This window comes from Hippopotamus amphibius, chromosome 5 (genome assembly GCF_030028045.1).
Source record: "Hippopotamus amphibius kiboko isolate mHipAmp2 chromosome 5, mHipAmp2.hap2, whole genome shotgun sequence".
NCBI classification, from domain to species: domain Eukaryota; kingdom Metazoa; phylum Chordata; class Mammalia; order Artiodactyla; family Hippopotamidae; genus Hippopotamus; species Hippopotamus amphibius.
This window is the reverse complement of record NC_080190.1, coordinates 58,076,811-58,094,753: the sequence shown is the minus strand read 5'-3', so window position 1 is coordinate 58,094,753 and position 17,943 is coordinate 58,076,811. Positions and strand designations below refer to the sequence as shown.

Here is a 17,943-nt window from a genome sequence, read left to right as displayed (position 1 = left end):
ACTCCAATTAAAAAAAAAACAAAAACCAGAAGAATGGCTGGGCAGAAGGGTGTGTGGAGGATTGTCTGGGGCATGTCTGGACCCAGTGGGAAGAGTGCAGTGACTGATAAGCCATGCCTGTCGTGGGTGCGGGAGGTAGGGGTAGCGTCCCGTACACCACAAGCCCTGCCATCCGTGTGCTATGTGCTTCTTAAGGGCTTATCTAGTTCCGTCTGACTCCCATGGACATGCCATTGCCCCTGCTCCTGTCTGGAGCTCCTGGAGAATGCCCGGCGGGTGGATGTGGAGCCTGGAGGAGTTGGGGTAAGGAAGAGACAGGGGAGAACACCTCTTTGTCCCTAGAGCTGGAGCTGTAGGAACATCCGCAGGGTATTTACAGCCTTCTAGAGGATACCGGCTGGTGGTCAGGGGACCCTGGCTCCATCTCCAGCTTCATCCCACCCCGTGTCCTCCGAGAGCCCTTCGGGAACTGTTTCCACCCTCCCTGTTCCCCACTTCATGGCATCTGAGCCTTTCGTCTGGCACATGTAGGTTCAGTACTTATTCAGTTTCTCTTTCCATTCGGAGGACACAAAAAGTGGAGGTGGCCTAGCCTTGGGAATGAGAGAAAACTCAGCAACCTTATCCCGGGCTGAAGCTGTCCCTCCTTCACCCTTTGGGGAGAGACGCTGTCAGTGAAAGTTCACTGTGAGGTCATGGACTTGGAGTGAGGCCGGAGGGTCACGGGAGGGTTTGGCCTCAAGGGCATGGCCTGGGCCTGCTAAGGCGTCACATGCCCCAGGGGGGTGAGGCACACCCGAGGGCAGCTGGGATTCCCAGCACAGTGTGGGTAGGGACTGCGGGCTGGCCCCTTTGCCAGGGTGACATCGACACGTGTGCTTCCAAGTCAGCCATGCTCGCCTCTGGGTTAACTCTTGTGTCCCAGAGCCGGCTGTCAGGCATACAAGGCTGCATGCAGGAAGCCCCTCCTCCCAAACCCCCGGGGTGCATTGTGTTGTTGCTTTAACCACCATTGACGCTGGGGGCTCCTATAGAGGAGGGTGGGTGCTGGGAGATTGGGTCATGGAGAGCAGTGGGCCCATCCTTCCAGGAACCTCTAGGGCCAAGCCAGAGCATCTGAACTCTGTGGCCAGGAGGCTTGGAGCCTTGTCAGGTCTTGGCATAGGGGCGCTCCCTGAATTAAGGAGGGGGGCCTGGATTTGGAAGGGCTGTTGTCCAAATCAGGATTTCCCTTTTAAGAACACTTTGCCCCGAGTGAGTTCACTTACTCAGCTCCTTAGCCCAGTGGGGCAGGGAGGGGATGCACCTTCCTGTTTGACAGACGAAGGCTTGGGGAGATAAAGTGTCCTCCCACAGCCTCCCAGCCAAGAAGGTCTGGCTCTCAGAGCCCACCCTCTACCCAGGGGCCTCACCCCGTGCAAGGCCACAAGCTGGCCCAAGGGCCTGCTCCAGCTGCCCGGCCAAGAATGGGAAGCAGCTGGTCCTGGTCAGCTGCCTGGAGCGGCCTCCTCCCTCCCTCTCCCCCTTCATGTCTGTCCCTCTGCCTCTCCTCCCTGACTTCCTGGGATAGGGCACAAAGTCACTCTATCTTTACTTCTCCACCACCCTCTTCCTCTGCCTCCAGGCCGTGTGCCTGGTGCAGGCTACAGAAGCTGCTGCACCTCTCTGAGCTCCTTTACTTTTAAGACGAGGAAGGCATCAAACTATATCAGTGCATTCTTGACCCCCATCGCTTTCATACCATTTCTACTACGTTCAAAATGTTCTTTAATCCTTTTAGGTTTGCCATCCCTCCCCTGTTTAACCCTATCCTAAATAAGAAAATCCACAGACTCATCAGTGAGCATTATTCTAGTCCAAATACTTCACTATGAGAATGAAAAAGGTTTGCCCATGGACCACCTAAAATCATCCTTGTTCCACCTTGTTCCAGTGATACAGTGGTACATGTATCACTCTTTGGGAACCTCAGACTGGCTTATCAAAGTCTCTCTCAGTCCTAAGATCCTCTGATTAGGGCTGAGTCATTGAGTTTTCAGCTCTTGCCACTCCGGGTGCAGCGATGGCCATCCATCCATCTGTCCATCCATCTAATGAGCATTGCTGAGCACCTGTTGGGTACCAGGCCCTAGGCTAGGTTCTGGGAATCCATAACTGGAAGACGTTCCAGCTGATGGGGAAGCCAGATGCAAAGACTACCCACTGGTCTAGTACTACCAAGTTGGGGGTATGTGGCAGGGGCAGTGAGGACATAGAAATAGAAGTGAGTGGCCCTGCCGGGGGAAACCAACCAAGAAGGTGACCGCTGAACCAGGCCTTGATGGCTGAAGGAGGCCGGGCATTCTGGGCTGAGGCAGAGACCTAGCGGGGTGGTCTTCAGAGAACGATCCAGGAGTCAGGGAGCAGCCCCACCTGGAGGACACAGGCTCAGTGGAGAGGAGTGGGGGGTGGGGGTCAGGCAGAGGAGGACCTAGACTGACACAGTCACATGCAGGTGACTGTTGAACCCAGGGCCCATGACATCTGCCCCTCTTGGAGTCTGATAGCTGGAAAGGGGCTGGTCGGGATGGGTCCCCTGGAACCCCAGGCTCTCCCACCAGGCTGAGCAGCAGGCATGTCCCAAGCTCCCTGGCCCTGGCAATGTCTTGGAACGCAGCCTCTGCTCTGCAGACTGTAGGTACAGCCCCCGCACCACCACCACCCCTGCTCGCCCCGGGGGAATCTGAGCTGCAGATGTGCATGGTGATTGAATCGTTTCTGCACACCACTGCTCACACAGCTCCCCTGGGGACCCGCCACTTGCCTGTGCAAGCTGTCAGGAGATGTGTGTGCTCTATGCGTCTGGGCCAGCACTCAAGTGCGTATACCGACGCGTAAGTGTGCAAAGGGGGTACATAAGTATGTGGGTGTGCACACACATATGCAAAGGCCTCTCCTCTGGGCGCCTGTGTGTTAAGTGTGCCAGTTAACTTGTTTGGCTTCAAAAGGGAAAAATAAAACCTACTGATGTTAGTAGTGCTGACATCAGTCCCAGGGAGCTGCCTCCAGGGCTCCAGAACCCCACTTTCCAAGGGGCAGCTGAGAGCATCCTGCTCCCCGTTTCTAGGGAGGCGCCTGCTGAGGGCCACGTGCCTCCCCCAGCATTTCGGAGCAGGAGAGATGCTTCCAAGGAGCCTGGAGACAACCCAGGGCCCTCCTTAGACCCAGACAGCTGGGTTCCAGTCCTGCTTGCCCTTGTCTCCCCTGTGCATCCCCTCTCTCAGCCCCTGCCTGCCATCCTGCCCCATGAGGACCCGGGACCAGGTGGTCCCGAGGCACCCTTTCAGCTCTCAACAGTCTACTCTCCGAGCAACCCTATGTGCCTGAGAGCAGCTAGCTTTTCTTGAGCACATCTTCTGTGCTAGGCTCCTCTGAGGCTGAACTTGCCCGTGCCCCACTAGTGATAAGTTGTGCAAAATGGAAGCTTGGCCCTTTCAAGAGCTCCCCTGGGAGCTGAGAAGACCGGCCAACCCAGATGTCACCATCAGAAAACCTACCTACGTGCAGTTAAGCCAAGCCCGAGTGTAAGCTGCAAGGAAAGGTGTGTAGCAGAGAAAGGGGCAATGTCTGCGGTCCTAGGTGACCCTGGAACAGCGGCTCTCCCCGAGTTTCCTGGGCCTGCAGGCTCCCCACAGGCCTGCCTTGAGATGGTCTTCGCAGTTCTAAAGTCAAGCATCCTATACTTGTTGCGATGGCATTTTCCAAACAACTGGCGCTCCTGACACCAAAATCCTAAGATGTTGAGTTTGAAGGGCCACCAGCGGCCGGCTGGCTTTCCTTTTACAGATGGGAAAACCCAAGGCCTGGAGGAGGGTGGCACAACTAGGCCGCCTCCAGGCCCCTAAGCTGACTAGCTTTGCATCTGCTGCAGGCTGGTGGCTGCTCAGACCAGGAGAGAGGGCCAGGGGCCACAGGGGGTTAACCACCTGGGCCCACTCGCCACTGAGAAGCAGACAGATGGTAGTAAGGGCCAAGGCCCTGGGTGCACCCAGGGCCGAGCTAACAATGAGTTCCAGTTGGGAAGGAGCCCGGCCTTGGTGGGCGTTGGAGTTGCTGCCACCACCGATGATTTGCAGCCACTTGTAAAGGCTTAGAGGAGTCTAGGCTGGGAGGAGGGAGGCAGCGGCCAGGCCCAGCGATGCTCTTGCGGTGGAGGGCGACCTCTGCTGGCCGCTGAGCACGCACCACTTCCCCTCACCGGCCAGCAGGCAGGGAGCCCGGTGGCACTGGGATGGCCTTAGAAGCAAGTGGAAGTATATATATGTCTATGCTACTCTCTCACTTTGTCTCAGCTATATACTACCAATTATAAAATAGATAGCCAGTGGGAAGTTGCTGTATAACAAAGGGAGTTCAACGCGAGGATGGATGATGCCTTAGAGGACTGGAGCGGGGAGGGTGGAGGGAATACGGGGATATGTGTATAAATACAGATGATTGAACTTGGTGTACCTCAAAAAAAAATCAATTAATTAAAAATATATATATATATAAAAAATAAGCAAGTGGATGGGTTTAGACAGGTTGAGTGGAACCAGGGGACATCTCTTTGGGCTCAGGCACAGCCTTGGGTGGGGACTTCCAGGAGGCTGTGACCACCGGTCTTAGAGGAATGGAAAGAACAACACATCAATGGTTGGAAAGGCAGAGGGTTTGAATATCAGCCCAGTACTGTCCTGGCTGTGTGACCCTGGGCAAGTCACTTCACCTCTCTGAGCCTTTTAGGATTGAGTGAATTAGCAATGCACAGGGCCTGGCCTGGTGCCTGAACACAGCAGGTGCAGAACTAATGGAAGACCTCAGACTGCCCTTCAGGGAGCTCTTACTCTCTCATGCCTCCTTCAAGCCCTCCTCTACTCTCCATGTCTATGATCTTTAGCCTTCTAGGCCTTGACCCTTTTTCTGCAGGGGCTCGAGCCTCCAGCCCCATCCATTCCTGGTGTTAATAACCCCAATTTTCCTCTGATCTTAGTGGTTTAAAAGTCACATCACCTATGAGTGTCTCCTTAATCACCAGACATTTTGTTCTTTTATAGATTAAGACATACACGACCCACAGCTGTCCTTGTGACCTGTGATGTCTCTCCTGTCAGCTCTCTGGGTCTTGTAGGTGTCCCAGGCCCAGCCGTTCACTTCTTGGTTCCTACAACGTGGACCCCTGGCCTGGAGAAAAGCCCCCTGGGATCTAGACCCGGCCCAGACATGTCATGTGACCTGGGACACACCACCTGTGGGCCTCAGACTCCCCAGAATAAAACCAGCTGAACTCAGGGTGGTGGAAGAACTCAAAGCACCTTTGGCCAATGATATTCTGAGCATCTTTGAATCCAGAAGCCAACACAGTCCGGCCACTGGCCTCCAGACAGGATTGCCCGTGAGTCACAGCGTGGAGACAGACCCAAGCGTGGACAGTCTGCCTCGCCTTTACTGTTTGCTTCCTCAGGGGAGGCCCGTGGCCCCTGCCATGGCTCAGCAGGGAAGGACAAGCCCTGGGCCCCCAGGTGGCTGTCCAGGTGGGTCTGGACTGCTGGGGCCTGCCTAGGGCTTCCCTGGGTGAGCTGAGCACCCTCAGGCCCCAGAAAGGATCTGTCAGTCATTCTACAAGCATTTATCAAGGCCCTACTAGGTCTCTGACCCTACAGACAAAACGTGGTGCCCATCCTGGGAAAAGTTCCTACTTAGAAACAGTGTTATAAGGCCACCTAATCCCTCGTCAGATTTCCACAGTGCAGGTGTCTAGCCCCTGGGCAGTTAGCTTCATCCACAGCACCCCCTGCTGGCCACTTGGGCCGCCGCAGGCCCTTTGTCCTGGTTGGCTGCAGCCTGCGCACAGGCGATTGAGGTCTGCACAGGCCTGAGGTATCCTTGTACTTCCCTTCAGACTCCTCCTGAGCTGGCCCAGGCCTTTGTTTAATGGGTCCCTTTGGCTCAGTGTCCCTGCCCCAGTGGCTCTGGAAACGGCACTCTCTAATTGGGACCCTGGCAACCAGTGTTCACTCATGCCCTGGGTGGGGACTGGAAAGGCCCAGCTCTTTGGGTACCATGTGGTGCCTGAGAGAGCACCAGGGTCTCTTCTACTCAGATGGCAACTGGCACCGGGAGCTGAGGTGGCCTCACCAAAGGTGACATTGGCTCACTCCTGCTCTGGGCCCCTCCCATGTCCCAGCTTCCTCCACCAGGGTTTGTCCCTGGCCCCTGGAGTCCTCATCATGTGTGAGCACTGGCTGAGGCTCCGTGCAGGTAAATTCAGCAGGAGAAACCCCTGCTTGGGGGACCTACAGGTGTAGCAAGAGGAGTGACGCCCTCACCACTACTCCCCGCTGACACATACACCTGCGAGATGGCAACACCCTCCAGTGGGGACCCCTGGCCCATCCCCAGTACTTGTACGGAAGTTTAGGTTGTAATGGGAAAGTCAGGATTCTGGAGCTGCTGCTATAACTCCTGAGCCTCAGTTTCCTCATCTGTAAAGTGGGGATTTAGTAACAGTGTCTTTGCCTAGTGCCTGGACCAGCACCTGACTTATAAGAGGCGTTCAACAAATAGTCACCTAATAGGTGACATAGAGTGGATACGGGCTTGGACCAAGAGTTCCATGAACCCAAGAAAATGATTTCATTTTCATCTCTCCATGCTCTGTAGAGCTAGCACATATAGATATTGACAAGTATTTAGTGGGTGAATTGGAAGCATGCATGGATGGGCAAGTGGAGACTAAAGATGTCTGGATGCGTGGAAGGATGGATAGATGGATGGAGAGAAAGGCATCTAGATGGATAAGTATTGGAGAATTTGGATATCTGGGTGTGTAAATGTGATAGATGGTGTGAATGGAGGGATGCTGACGGGGTGAGGGTAGCAGAAATCAGTGTGGGGACGCTACCCCCATTTTTACCTTTTTGCTGGAAAGCTCCAAGTAAGGTGAACCCAGCAAGCATTTATCAAAGTACAAATGACCCAGAAACTCCACTTCCAAGAATGTGTTCTCTAGATTAATTCACACATGATAATGTGGTTGGTATAAAAGGTTATCCTCCAACACTGTTTGCAATAATAAAATCTAGGGACAGCACAGGCCTCATCACTCGGGCTAGAGTGCGAACCCCTGGAGCAGGAGGGCCTTGTCTAGGGCCTCAGGCCTTAGAACAGCACCTGGCAGGGGTGGACATTCAGATGGCAGTTGCATAAATGATTCATCAGTGGCTGGGAATACTGTGCAGCCATTAAAAAATGAAAAGGCTCTTTATGTCTTGATGTGAAATAAACTTTGAGATGTTATTAAGAGGAAAAAAGCAAGGTCCAGATAGTGTGTATAGAATGCTATCGTTTTATGTTTTTTTCAAAGAGGTGGCAGGGGATAGTACACGTAGATATTTGCTTCCCTAAGATGAGGCCCTCAGAAGGAGACGCGTGACCCTGGTCCTCTCTGGAAGGGCCCCCAGGGCAGGGAACAAGGCCAGCACTTCACTGAACACCCATGATTTTTGAACCACGTAAATGAGTTGCCTTTTCAAGCACAAACGGAACAATAAGAAGTGCTCTAAAGGAGCTGGGTAGTGAAGAGCTCCTTGGAAGAGGAACAGGAACTTCTTCCCAAGGCTGCGGCCAGGCATGCTGTCAGTTCTCTCAGCCAGGGTGCCCGTGCTGGGGGCAGAGAGCCAGGACGTGGGAGCAGACAGGCAGACAGATGCGGTCCAAGCTTCCACTAGCCATGGGACTTGGCAGATCTCGGACCTCACTTTCCTCATCTGTAAAATGGGGATGATTTTAGTCTTACAGAGTGGGTGTGAGCAGTCAAGGAGAGAATGCAAGGGCATACAGACAGTGCTTGGTAGATGGGACTTTTGGTGACATGGCCAGAGATGAAGCGCCTTCAGGGGGCAGTATTTCGGGATAGCAGAGAAGGCCAGGGGCTGGGGGCCTCTGTCGCGCACCCTGTGTCTGACCTATGTGTCTGCAGCCTGGTTTATGGGAGGACAAACAGCCGCCGATGAGCAGACTTCTGCTTTGGCCCGAGGGCCTAGACCCCTGAGCAATGGGGAGAAGAGAGCTGAGTCTCTCTCTTCTCTGTCCGTCTCTCTGCCTCTCCTCCTCCATCTCTATCTCCATCTCTGCCTTCGGCTCCAGGGGGCTCCTCACACACGTGCTCACGTGCCCCAGGCCCAGCGCCATTCAGGAAGAGGGAGCCTGGTGAGCGTGACCGCCACGTACCCCGACCACTCGGCCGTGAACTGGCAGTCAGAGTCCCGGGGCCTGGTTCAAGCTCTGACACGGGCTTCCTGCGGCACCCTGGGTAACCCCCTTCCTCTCTCTGAGCCTCAGTCTCTGTATCTGGAAAGGCGGGGGAGGGGGAGTGCTGATGTCTGCCCTCCTTCTTTTCCGGAGGGCAAAGGGGAAACATGGAATTGTGGTTTGTAAACTCTAAGGCATGGGGGATTCGGGGAGGGCACCCGTAACAGGACGGCTGCACTTAAACCACACGTGCAGCTGAGGTCACGTGGGAAGATCCCCGTGCACACGTGCACACACACACACACAGCCACATCGAGGGGGCAAAGGCCTGTACCGGGAACCTGAAGATGGGGCTGCCGTCCCCACCACCACCACTCAACACACACGTGTGGAAATGCACCCATTTCTACATGGGATTCCCCCAGGGCTGAGCGTGGAGAAGGGCTGGGTGGCTGTGGCCGCAGTTCCTCCTTCCAGCATGGGGCTGGAAGGCTGCCACGGCTGACAGAGGGCCCTGGAAGCTGCTGGGAGCCACTGAGGCCAGCACGCCTGTGTGGGGGCAAGAGGGTGGCTATGAGGCCAGCTGGCCTGGCACAACCCTAGTGATCCCCACCGTCCTCTGTCTTCACAGGCTGGACAACGTTCATGGCTCTCGGGTAGAACCCAGCGAAACGGCCAGAATGAATTCTATGGACAGGCACATCCAACAGACCAATGACCGACTGCAGTGCATCAAGCAGGTGGGTGTGTGGCCCGGGCTCGCTTCTCCTCCTCTGCCAGCCTGGCTCGCTGGCGAGGGCAGAGCAGGCGAGGCGGGCAGAGCCATGGGGGTGCTGGCCTACACTGTGCAGCTGAGCACCCAAGGTGCTGGGTGGGGGTGACAGTAGGTGAGGGCTGACTGCCTGAGGCTCCCCGACCACCCACCTCCTGAGAATGTGGCTGGCATGGACCAGCCTTACCCTGGAATCACTCACCGGGGTGCAAATGCCGACTCTGCCCTGTCCCTTCCCTTCCCTTCCCAGCTGTGTGACTTTGGGCCACTGTCGTGCCCTCTCTGGGCTCTGCTGTGCACTCTGGGCTGTTTTGAGGATGCGTTGAAGTGCCCAGTCTCCTTCTCAGACCCAAAGTCCCCACCTCTCTGCTCCAGTGGTTCTCTGTACAGAAAGAGAAAAGGAAAAGTCCTGGGAAATTTGATCGTCTTACAGAAAAGGAAACCAACGCACTGAAGGGGGAAGGGAGTCGCCTGAAGTCACCCAGCCCAACCCCACTGGTGCCAGGACGGCCTCATCCTGGAAGGTGCAGTTGCTGCCTGTGCTCACACCAAGCTTTAGAGGCGATTTGCCTGCCAGTACCCTCTCTACATCGTTGACAGTGGGCTCAGAGGTCCCCACTTTACGAAGCCTGGTTGAGCCTGGGTGGGCGGGAGCCCCCAGTGGTGCCCAGGAGTGATGCGCTCAGCCTCCCTGCAGCCCAGGGCAGCAGTGGCCCTGCACAGACACTGGTGTTCTCTTACTCCAGGAAGGAGCAGATGTGGCGAGGGGGCAGAGGCGTTGGCATGAAACAGACCTGAGCCCAAATCTTCACTCCGTGTACCCACAGTGTGATTTCAGGCCTGTCCCTCTGTTTCTCTGAGCTTCGGTTTCCCCTGTCTAGTGGGTGTAATAATGCCAACCTTGTAGGATGCTCTGAGGACATCACGGGTGGAGCACGTAGCCTGGCCTGGCACGTGGCAGGTGATCAGCTCATTGTGTTGGGGGCTGTTGTCCTGTGTCTCAGTGACAGGGAGGGGAGTGCTGTGGCGAAGCCCCTGGCTTAGGTGGGCTTCGCTGGCAGCTTAGGTAGCCCGTGTAGCCCTCAGGACCCGGGTGTGGGAGGGAGGCGGGGGCAGAGCTCACAGCCCCACCCCTACCCAGCCTGCCCTCCCCGAACACCAGGGCCCAGTGGAGCTGAAGCTAGTCGGTGGGAATGAGAGATGTGCGTCGTCTTATGAGCATCAAGCAGAGCAATCTCGGAAGCCTGGGCCGGTCTGAGGAGAGGAAATTGAAGAAGACTTGTTACAGATTGAACTCAGCAGAGCAGCTCTCCCAAACACCAATTACGCCTCTGTTCACGGTCACGGAATAGAAACCAGAGGATGGGCTCCTCCTCCCCTGCCCGTCCCTCCTCCTCCTCCTCCTTCTCCTCCTCTAGGCTCTGCAGGGCTCTCTCCCAGCTCTGCCTTTGACCCAGTTTCTCCCGCCCATGAGGGATCAGCTATCAGTGGCTCCACCCCCCAAGAATACAGTTAAACGCCTATGCCCCAGCCCTCTGTGTGCTAGGCAAATAGCTCCCCGTAAAACCTGCTCACAACTTGACTTTCCTCCCTGCATCTGACTCCCTGCAGGAATCAGGGTGCCCTTTACTCCCTGGGCCTCCCAGGGGTCCAGCAGGGCAGAATCCCACCCAGGAGCAGCCCTCTGGAAGGGCTCAGATTTACCAGTCGGCAAACCCGAGTCCCTGTTCCACCACTCACGGGTTTCCTGACCTTGATTAAGTCACCTTCATCTCCTGTCGTCTGTACGTGGGCATCGTGATGCACACCCAGCCACTGGGTCCCAGAGCTGCTGAAAAGCCAGGGATTGCCTCCACTGCCCTCCCCGTACACGCGTGTGTGCGCCTGCACACACACAGACACCCACGCACAGAGCTCTGCGTTCGGGCCAGACAGGGGCGCATCTGCAAGGGTGAGCAGGCTGTCCAGACGCTCCCCCCTCCCCAGGCCATCCAGAGCCCCCTGCGTCCTCCACGCCCGCTCCCCGCACCTCCAGTCAGACACAGCTCAGCACTGATGTCGGTCTGCTCCTCAGCCGCCCCAGAGGGCGGCTGCGGCTGGCTGAAGACTGTTGATTCTCAGACATCCCGTATCCTAATCAGAAGAGAAAGGTCTGCGTGCTCTGAGGATGATGCATGTGTTGGCTGTGCCAACCTCTGGCTGGCGGAGCTGTGGCTCCCATCCGGGGCCTCACAGCCTCCAACTCTCTGTCCTGCCTGGCTTCTACAGTGCAGCCTTCCCTATCTACCCACCCTGGTTCTAGCCACTGCTGGCACTCGCCAGCCGACGAGCACCCAGCTGTTTATCTTCCCTCCAGGCCTCTGGCTCAGCTGCCTTTCTGCTTTCTCAGCCTTAAGTCCTGGGAGAACCAGTGCCCTCTCTAAAACATGCCCTACTCATGTCCCCAAGGGCACATCTGGGCTCCACGTGCAAAGCCATGCAAATCAGTTAATTTCTGCACAGCAGCCTCCCCAGACCCCAGGTGCCCTTTTGAGTATCTGCACTTCCCATTTCTGAGCCCCAGTGCTTCCTGAGCACCCAGTTACCGCACCCATCCTGCTCTTTCCCCCTTAAGCTGTAAGCCCTGCAGGGTAAACATCAGGTCTCCCAGCAGGCTGAGTTCCTCAGGGGCAGAGGATGATCTGTAAGTCAGCAGAGTCCAGGCCAGGGTGGGTCCCAAATATGTTGGGGAAGAATGAGAGAGGGGTGGACTGACAGATCAATAGCTAAGGGAATGAATGGATGGGTGGATGGTTGGACATATGGGTGAGCAGTTGGGTGAGTGGATGGTGGATGGATACAGATGATGGTTAGATAAATGATGAATGAATGGATAAGTGGGTGGTTGGATAAGTTCTGGGTGGACAGGAAAATAGGTAGATGAATGGATGGGTGAGTGATGGATAAAGTAGTGAATGGATGAATGGGTTGGTGGGCAAATGGATAGATGCATGGATGGATTGATTCATTTGGGGATGGATGGATGGATGGATGGGTAGATGGATGGATGGATGGATCATTTGATTCCCAGATGGATTGATAAGATGCACTCATCACTTGGTCTGGGTAGCCAGTCCCTAGTCTGGGCATTGGTGTTCCCAACTCCTGCTCCAATAGACTCAGTGGCAAGTGAATATAGCCCAGATCTTCTGAAGAATTGTAGAGATGGGCCGGCCTTCTGGTGGGCGATGGGGTATTAGCATCCAGTAATAGCCACAGCCAAGAAGGCCTCTGCCTATGATTCAAATCTGTGCTTGCATCCCCAGATCATCAAAAGATGGCCAAGCTTACTCCACCCAAGCCCTGGCCCCTCCACGTGCCACTGGGGTCCTATTCTGAAGCTGCCAGATTGCTGGCCTCCTCTGCAGACAGACCATCCTTTGGACAGCTAACTGCTCACGAACCATTTCTGCATAAATCTGGCCGCATGCCAGTTTTGGGGGTTCTGGAGGTGAACGGGGCACTAATTCTACTCTCAAGGAGCTTGCAGGAGGAATAAGACACCGTACAGAGGTCCTAGCATATCGAGCAATAGCTGTCTTTACCTGACACCTACTCTGTAATGGGAATGACATTACGTACGTTGTGTCTAAACTTTGCAGCAGCCCTGCAAGCTGTTCCCACCCCATTTTGCAGAAGAAAGATCCGAAGCTCAGGAACACACTTAGAGCTGTGTGACTCAGTGGCTGAGATGGGGTTTGGTCCCGATCTGTCCTGTTCATTTCACTGCATCACTTAGCCACCTCATCGTCTAAACGGATGACAAAAACACAGAGAGGGGAGGAGGTTTGGCCAAAGCCACAAAGCTGCTGAGCAACAGCGACCGAATGGGATACCTAATGTCCTCCCTACCAATGAATTGCACCCACGAGTCACCACCCATAGCCCCAGCCGAAGGCCACGTGAGCTGGCTGGAGTGAGGGTGGAGACGCTCAGAAGCGGGCTGGCCAGATATGGAAGGCTGGATGCTTTTGTTCTGGGGGCCAGAACAAAACTGGGCTCGTGAGACTGGGAGCCCAGAGCCCCAAAGAGGAGTGCCTAGGGCCGAGGGGCTGGGAGTGGGCGACTCCGAGAGTGCCCTGCGGTGGTTGCTGACCCTGCTAATTGGGTGTGACATCACGCAAATAAACGGAATAACTCGGTTAGCAGAGGGAGGCTGCTAGGCAGGGAATTAACCGATTTGCATGGCTTTCCACGCGGAGACCAGATGCTGCCCATGGCCTCTCTGGGGGCACATTTGAGAGAGGGCACAGGAGGCAGAGGCGAGGACCCACTGCTGCCCTCTCAGCGGGTCCACTTCTAGCCATGGAAGTCCTCCTGTCTTCCGCGGGAAGATCACGTGCAAGGAGCTCTGTCTTTGCAGAAAGAGCCATGTGTGGAGCCAGGGCAGGAGCTGCTGAGTGCAGCTGTGCTTCCAGCAGAGGCTTTGGGAGATGGAGTTAGGGCCAAGGGCAGCCCCACGTGGGAGCACCCCACGCGCCAGGCGCTCTGCCAGGGGCCGTATAAGCCCCATCTTGTTTAATCCTCACCATGGCCCCGTGACAGAGGGCTGTGTTGCTGCACGCTTGCCCTCTTTCTTTCCTTCATCTCTCCCTCTCCCTTTGCTCCCACAGAAGGAGGATAGTCCAATTCATTTCTCTTTCCTCTGTCCATTTTTAAGTCTTGCCTTTCACGAACCATGTCGTAATAGCAGTCATGAAGCCCTAAGCAAGACAAAAAAATTCCCACCACCAAGCCGTAATCTGCCGTCCCCATTTTACAGATGGGGTGATTGAGGCTCAGAGAGGTGAGGGGATGCCCTAGGTCAGTAGATAGTTGTGGATGAAGGCGGTGTGACTCCAGGGCCCCAGCCCCACAGGGACTCCCCCAACACATTCTGCTCATCTCCCAATTCTGCGACCTGGCAGCTCCTAGGAGCCCTCCCTGCCTCAGCTCTGAGGCAGACTCTCACTTTAGATTGGGAGAGAGCCACTGCCCCGGGGACAGCAGCTGTTCCCAGTCTCTCCCAGCACCAAGGACACAGGGATCCCAGAAGGTACCCCCATCTCCATTGCAGCTGGCCTACACTCCAGCCCCTGTGGACACCTTCTAGGTGTCCTGATAGAGGACTCAACAGGCAGTCACACCCAGCCCTGGAGTCCCAGCTCTGCCCCCACGTGCTCTGTGACCCTGGACTCAGTGCCTAACTCCGCCTGGCCTGGGAAGATGCAGATGAGTATTAAGGAAGGAAGGGGTAGCCATGGAAGCCACCCTCCACCCCTGTCAGCCCCGTGGCCTGGCTCTGAAGCAGGATCTAGAGACCTTGGCACCAGAATTCAGTCTCTATTAACTCAGACCTCACAACTGGGAGAGGCCTGAGCTCAGGCAGGGGCCCCTCCCAACAATGCCAGCACCACCAAGCCAAACCAGGCTGAGCCCAGGAAATCTGGGTTTGGGGAACAGGGGTGGCTAAGCCACATATACCTGACCATGATGTGGCAGTAACCTGGGCACGGTGTGCCTGACCGGCTGGGTTTGGCCTGGGGGCCTCTTTCTGACCCCCTGCTCCTGCTATTTGGCTATGGCAGGACCTGCTGACGCCAGAGCACGTGGCATGCAGACCTGGGCTGTGGTGATGGTAGTTAGTGGAGGTGGGGAGACGGGGTGCTCATTAAGAAGGAATCTCAGGACCAGTCTTTCCTGACTCAGCGAGAGCCACCCTCCTACACCCTGCAGGATTTCCTACCCCACTGCCAGCATCCAGAAAACATTTTAGTATCTAACATCATTGCCCTTTTCTAGACCTGGTGTTTCTGTCTTTGCAAGGGGGCCGCTAAGCCCCATCCCACCAGGAACTAGGCTGGGGGTGGAGATGCAGGGGGAAGGTGGATGAGACGGAGTTTGAGAAAACGCTTTCATCCTGGCCCTCCCCTTTCTGTGTGTCTCCTCCCCAGGGAGGCCTAGGGTTTTCACCACCCCAGACTCCCTCATACTAACTGGTGCTGGCCTCACTCCTGGAGCCTCACGCTGCCTCCTTTCCCTCTCCCACAGCACTTACAGAACCCTGCCAACTTCCACAATGCCGCCACAGAGCTCCTGGACTGGTGCGGAGACCCGCGAGCCTTCCAGCGGCCCTTTGAGCAGAGCCTGATGGGCTGTTTGACGGTGAGTCTGCACCCTCCCTGCCTGTGTCTGCACCCTCCCCGCCTGTGCCTGCACCCAGGGAGGATGGCTGGGGACTCATGTGCCTGGCCGGGCTGCTGCTGGAGGCGAGGGCCCTTGTGTGTATACCCCCGACACGCATACACCCCCAGGGAACCTGGTCTGATGGGGAGACAGCGTCCTCAGGATGAAGTGGATGCTTTACACTTGATGAGAAAGACACAGATCCTACTCTGAGGAGTTCCAAGTTTGGTGGGAGTAAATGTTCCATCATAAGTAAAGCAGAGAGCCTCTTGAAGGGTTTTCAGCCCTCCTTTTATCCAGTTATTCATTCATTCGCTTAGGTAAACAGCTGTCGAGCTCTTTTTATAGTCATCAATCCGCCTATCCATTCATATAAGCATTTATTGAGCCCCTATTATATCCATCCATCTATCCAAATAAACACTGATTGAGCCCTCATTTATCATGCACAATCCCCGCTGCTCAGTCCTGGGAAACTGAAGATGAGTAAGACCTTGCCAAGCCTGATGCCCTCTTTACGGGGGAGACAGAGGTGGAAAGAGACGGTTGAGAAAATTGTATACAAAATGGAGGCAGCGCAGAGAAGGGAAGTATTATCAGCCTGGGTGGTGGGGCAGGTTGCAGAAAACTGAGAAGAGGAGCCACTTGTACCTCTGCGGGAGTTTGGTACATCTGCACAAGCAGCTGAGGATAGTGAGCGTGTTCTAGGCACATGGAACAGCACACGCCAAGGCCCAGAGGTGCAGTGGAACCCAGGGAACTGAAATCAACTCAGCTTGGTAAGGGTCTAGGATACAGGCTGGGCAGAGGCCCGGTCCAGAGCTAGTGGTATCACTTGCCAAGCTTAGGAGCTTGCCGGCTGACAGCCACGTGGAAGGAGCTCAAAGCTTATGATTGTCCCCAGCCACGTGGCCTACATCCATAAGTGTGAGGGCACCTCTGTGGCCAGTGAAGACAGCTGCTCAGAGGGTCCTGAGCCAGCTTTAAAGGGAATGTGGGTAAACAGACTGCTGGGGAGCCCAGCCACCCCAAGGCTTGGAGAGGAGGGGCCAAGATGTATGCCTGGCTAGGCGGGAACAATGGGTAAAATTCAAGGGCAGCATGTTTTCTGAAAACCTCCAGACAGGAGAGAGGCGAAAGGCCATCACTGCAAAGCACCTGTTCTGTGTCTGACACTGAGCTTGGCCCACTGGATATGCCTTCCCACTGCATCCTCAGAGAAGGCTGATCCTGCCTTCTTCACCATTTTATAGAGAAGGAAACTGGGACACTGTGACTGACCTCTCAAGCTCACACAGCCAGTTAGAAGTGGACCTGGGATTAGAGAAATGCAAATCAAAACTACAGTGAGGTATCACCTCACACCGGTGAGAATGGGCATCATCAGAAAATCTACAAACAGTAAAGGCTGGAGAGGGTGTGGAGAAAAGGCAACGCTCTTGCACTGCTGGTGGGAATGTAAATGGATACAGCCACTATGGAGAACAGTATGGAGGTTCCTTGAAAAACTAAAAATAGAGTTACCATATGACCCAGCAATCCCACTGCTGGGCATATACCCAGAGAACACCATAATTCAAAAAGACACATGCACTCCAATGTTCATTGCAGCACTATTTACAATAGCCAGGACATGGAAGCAACCTAAATGTCCATCCACAGATGAATGGATAAAAAAGATGTGGTACATATATACAATGGAATATTACTCAGCTGTAAAAAGCAATGAAACTGGGACATTTGTAGAGACACGGATGGACCTAGAGACTGTCATACAGAGTGAAGTGAGTCAGAAAGAGAAAAACAAATATCGTATAGTAACATATATGCGGAATATAGAAAAATGGTACAAATCAACCAGTTTGCAAGGCAAAAATAGAGACCCAGATGTAGAGAACAAACATATGGACACCAAGTGGGGAAAGCGGGGAGGGTTGGGGGGGAATGAATTGGGAGATTGGGATACCAAATTGTACACTCTAAATATATGCTATTTATTGTCTGTTAACTGTATCTCAATAAAAGTTCTAAAAAAAAAAAAGATGAAAGCAGAAACAAATAAAATTTTAAAAATTATTTAATCAACAACAACAAAAAAGAAGTGGACCTGGGTTTCAAGTTGAAACCCGTCTGCCTCTAGAGGGGGCGTTTCTGGCCATTAGGGATGCCAAGCAGGGATGCAGCCTAGACCCTCCCGGGGCTCCTCCATTTGTCCACAGCGGACACCATCTGGCTCCCTCAGGGCCACGGGGCCAGATCAGGCAGCTGCCTGCACTGCCCAGCCCTCCTCATCCTCCAGCCCCCTGGGCTCCCCCTCCCTCACCCAGCTCCCTTAATCCTCTTTGTGGGGATCCTGGTTCAGGCTAAGCCCCGCGGGCAGGGACAGATGTTACTCCTGTCCCAGCTGCTGGTGGCCATAAGTGAAGGAGGAGGTGGGGCTGCCACGCTCTCCCAGCACCCCACCCCAAGCCTGGCCCTGCCTAGGAGGTGGGCACCTGAGGGTGAATCTGACAATGGCCCTGGTCAGGCTGGCTGGGCAGGTGGACATGAGATGGCTGGTAACTGGCCCGTTTCCAGCCCTGTCATTCATCTGTTCATATGGGCAGGTCCTGTGCTGGGCCCCCAAGGGGAATGCAGTGAGCACGATGGGCCTTTCTCAAACAGCTTACCTTCCAGGGGGGAAGTTGACACTAAAC

General features: G+C 55.0%; 1 protein-coding gene across 7 annotated transcripts in view; it reads left to right on the top strand.

Moving 5' to 3' along the window:
• Positions 1-17,943, top strand: part of ZMIZ1 (zinc finger MIZ-type containing 1) — a 233,198-nt gene that overhangs the window by 115,572 nt on the left and 99,683 nt on the right. For 4 of the 7 annotated variants that reach the window (XM_057734298.1, XM_057734299.1, XM_057734297.1 and 1 more), the window contains 2 exons: positions 8,903-9,011; positions 15,113-15,226. In XM_057734298.1, coding sequence (XP_057590281.1) covers positions 8,952-9,011; positions 15,113-15,226 — 174 coding nt within the window. In that variant the 5' untranslated portion in view covers positions 8,903-8,951. Of the gene's footprint in view, positions 1-8,902; positions 9,012-12,348; positions 12,534-15,112; positions 15,227-17,943 lie in introns of those variants that run through there. The other 3 variants (XM_057734295.1, XM_057734300.1, XM_057734294.1) reach the window with 1 other exon arrangement.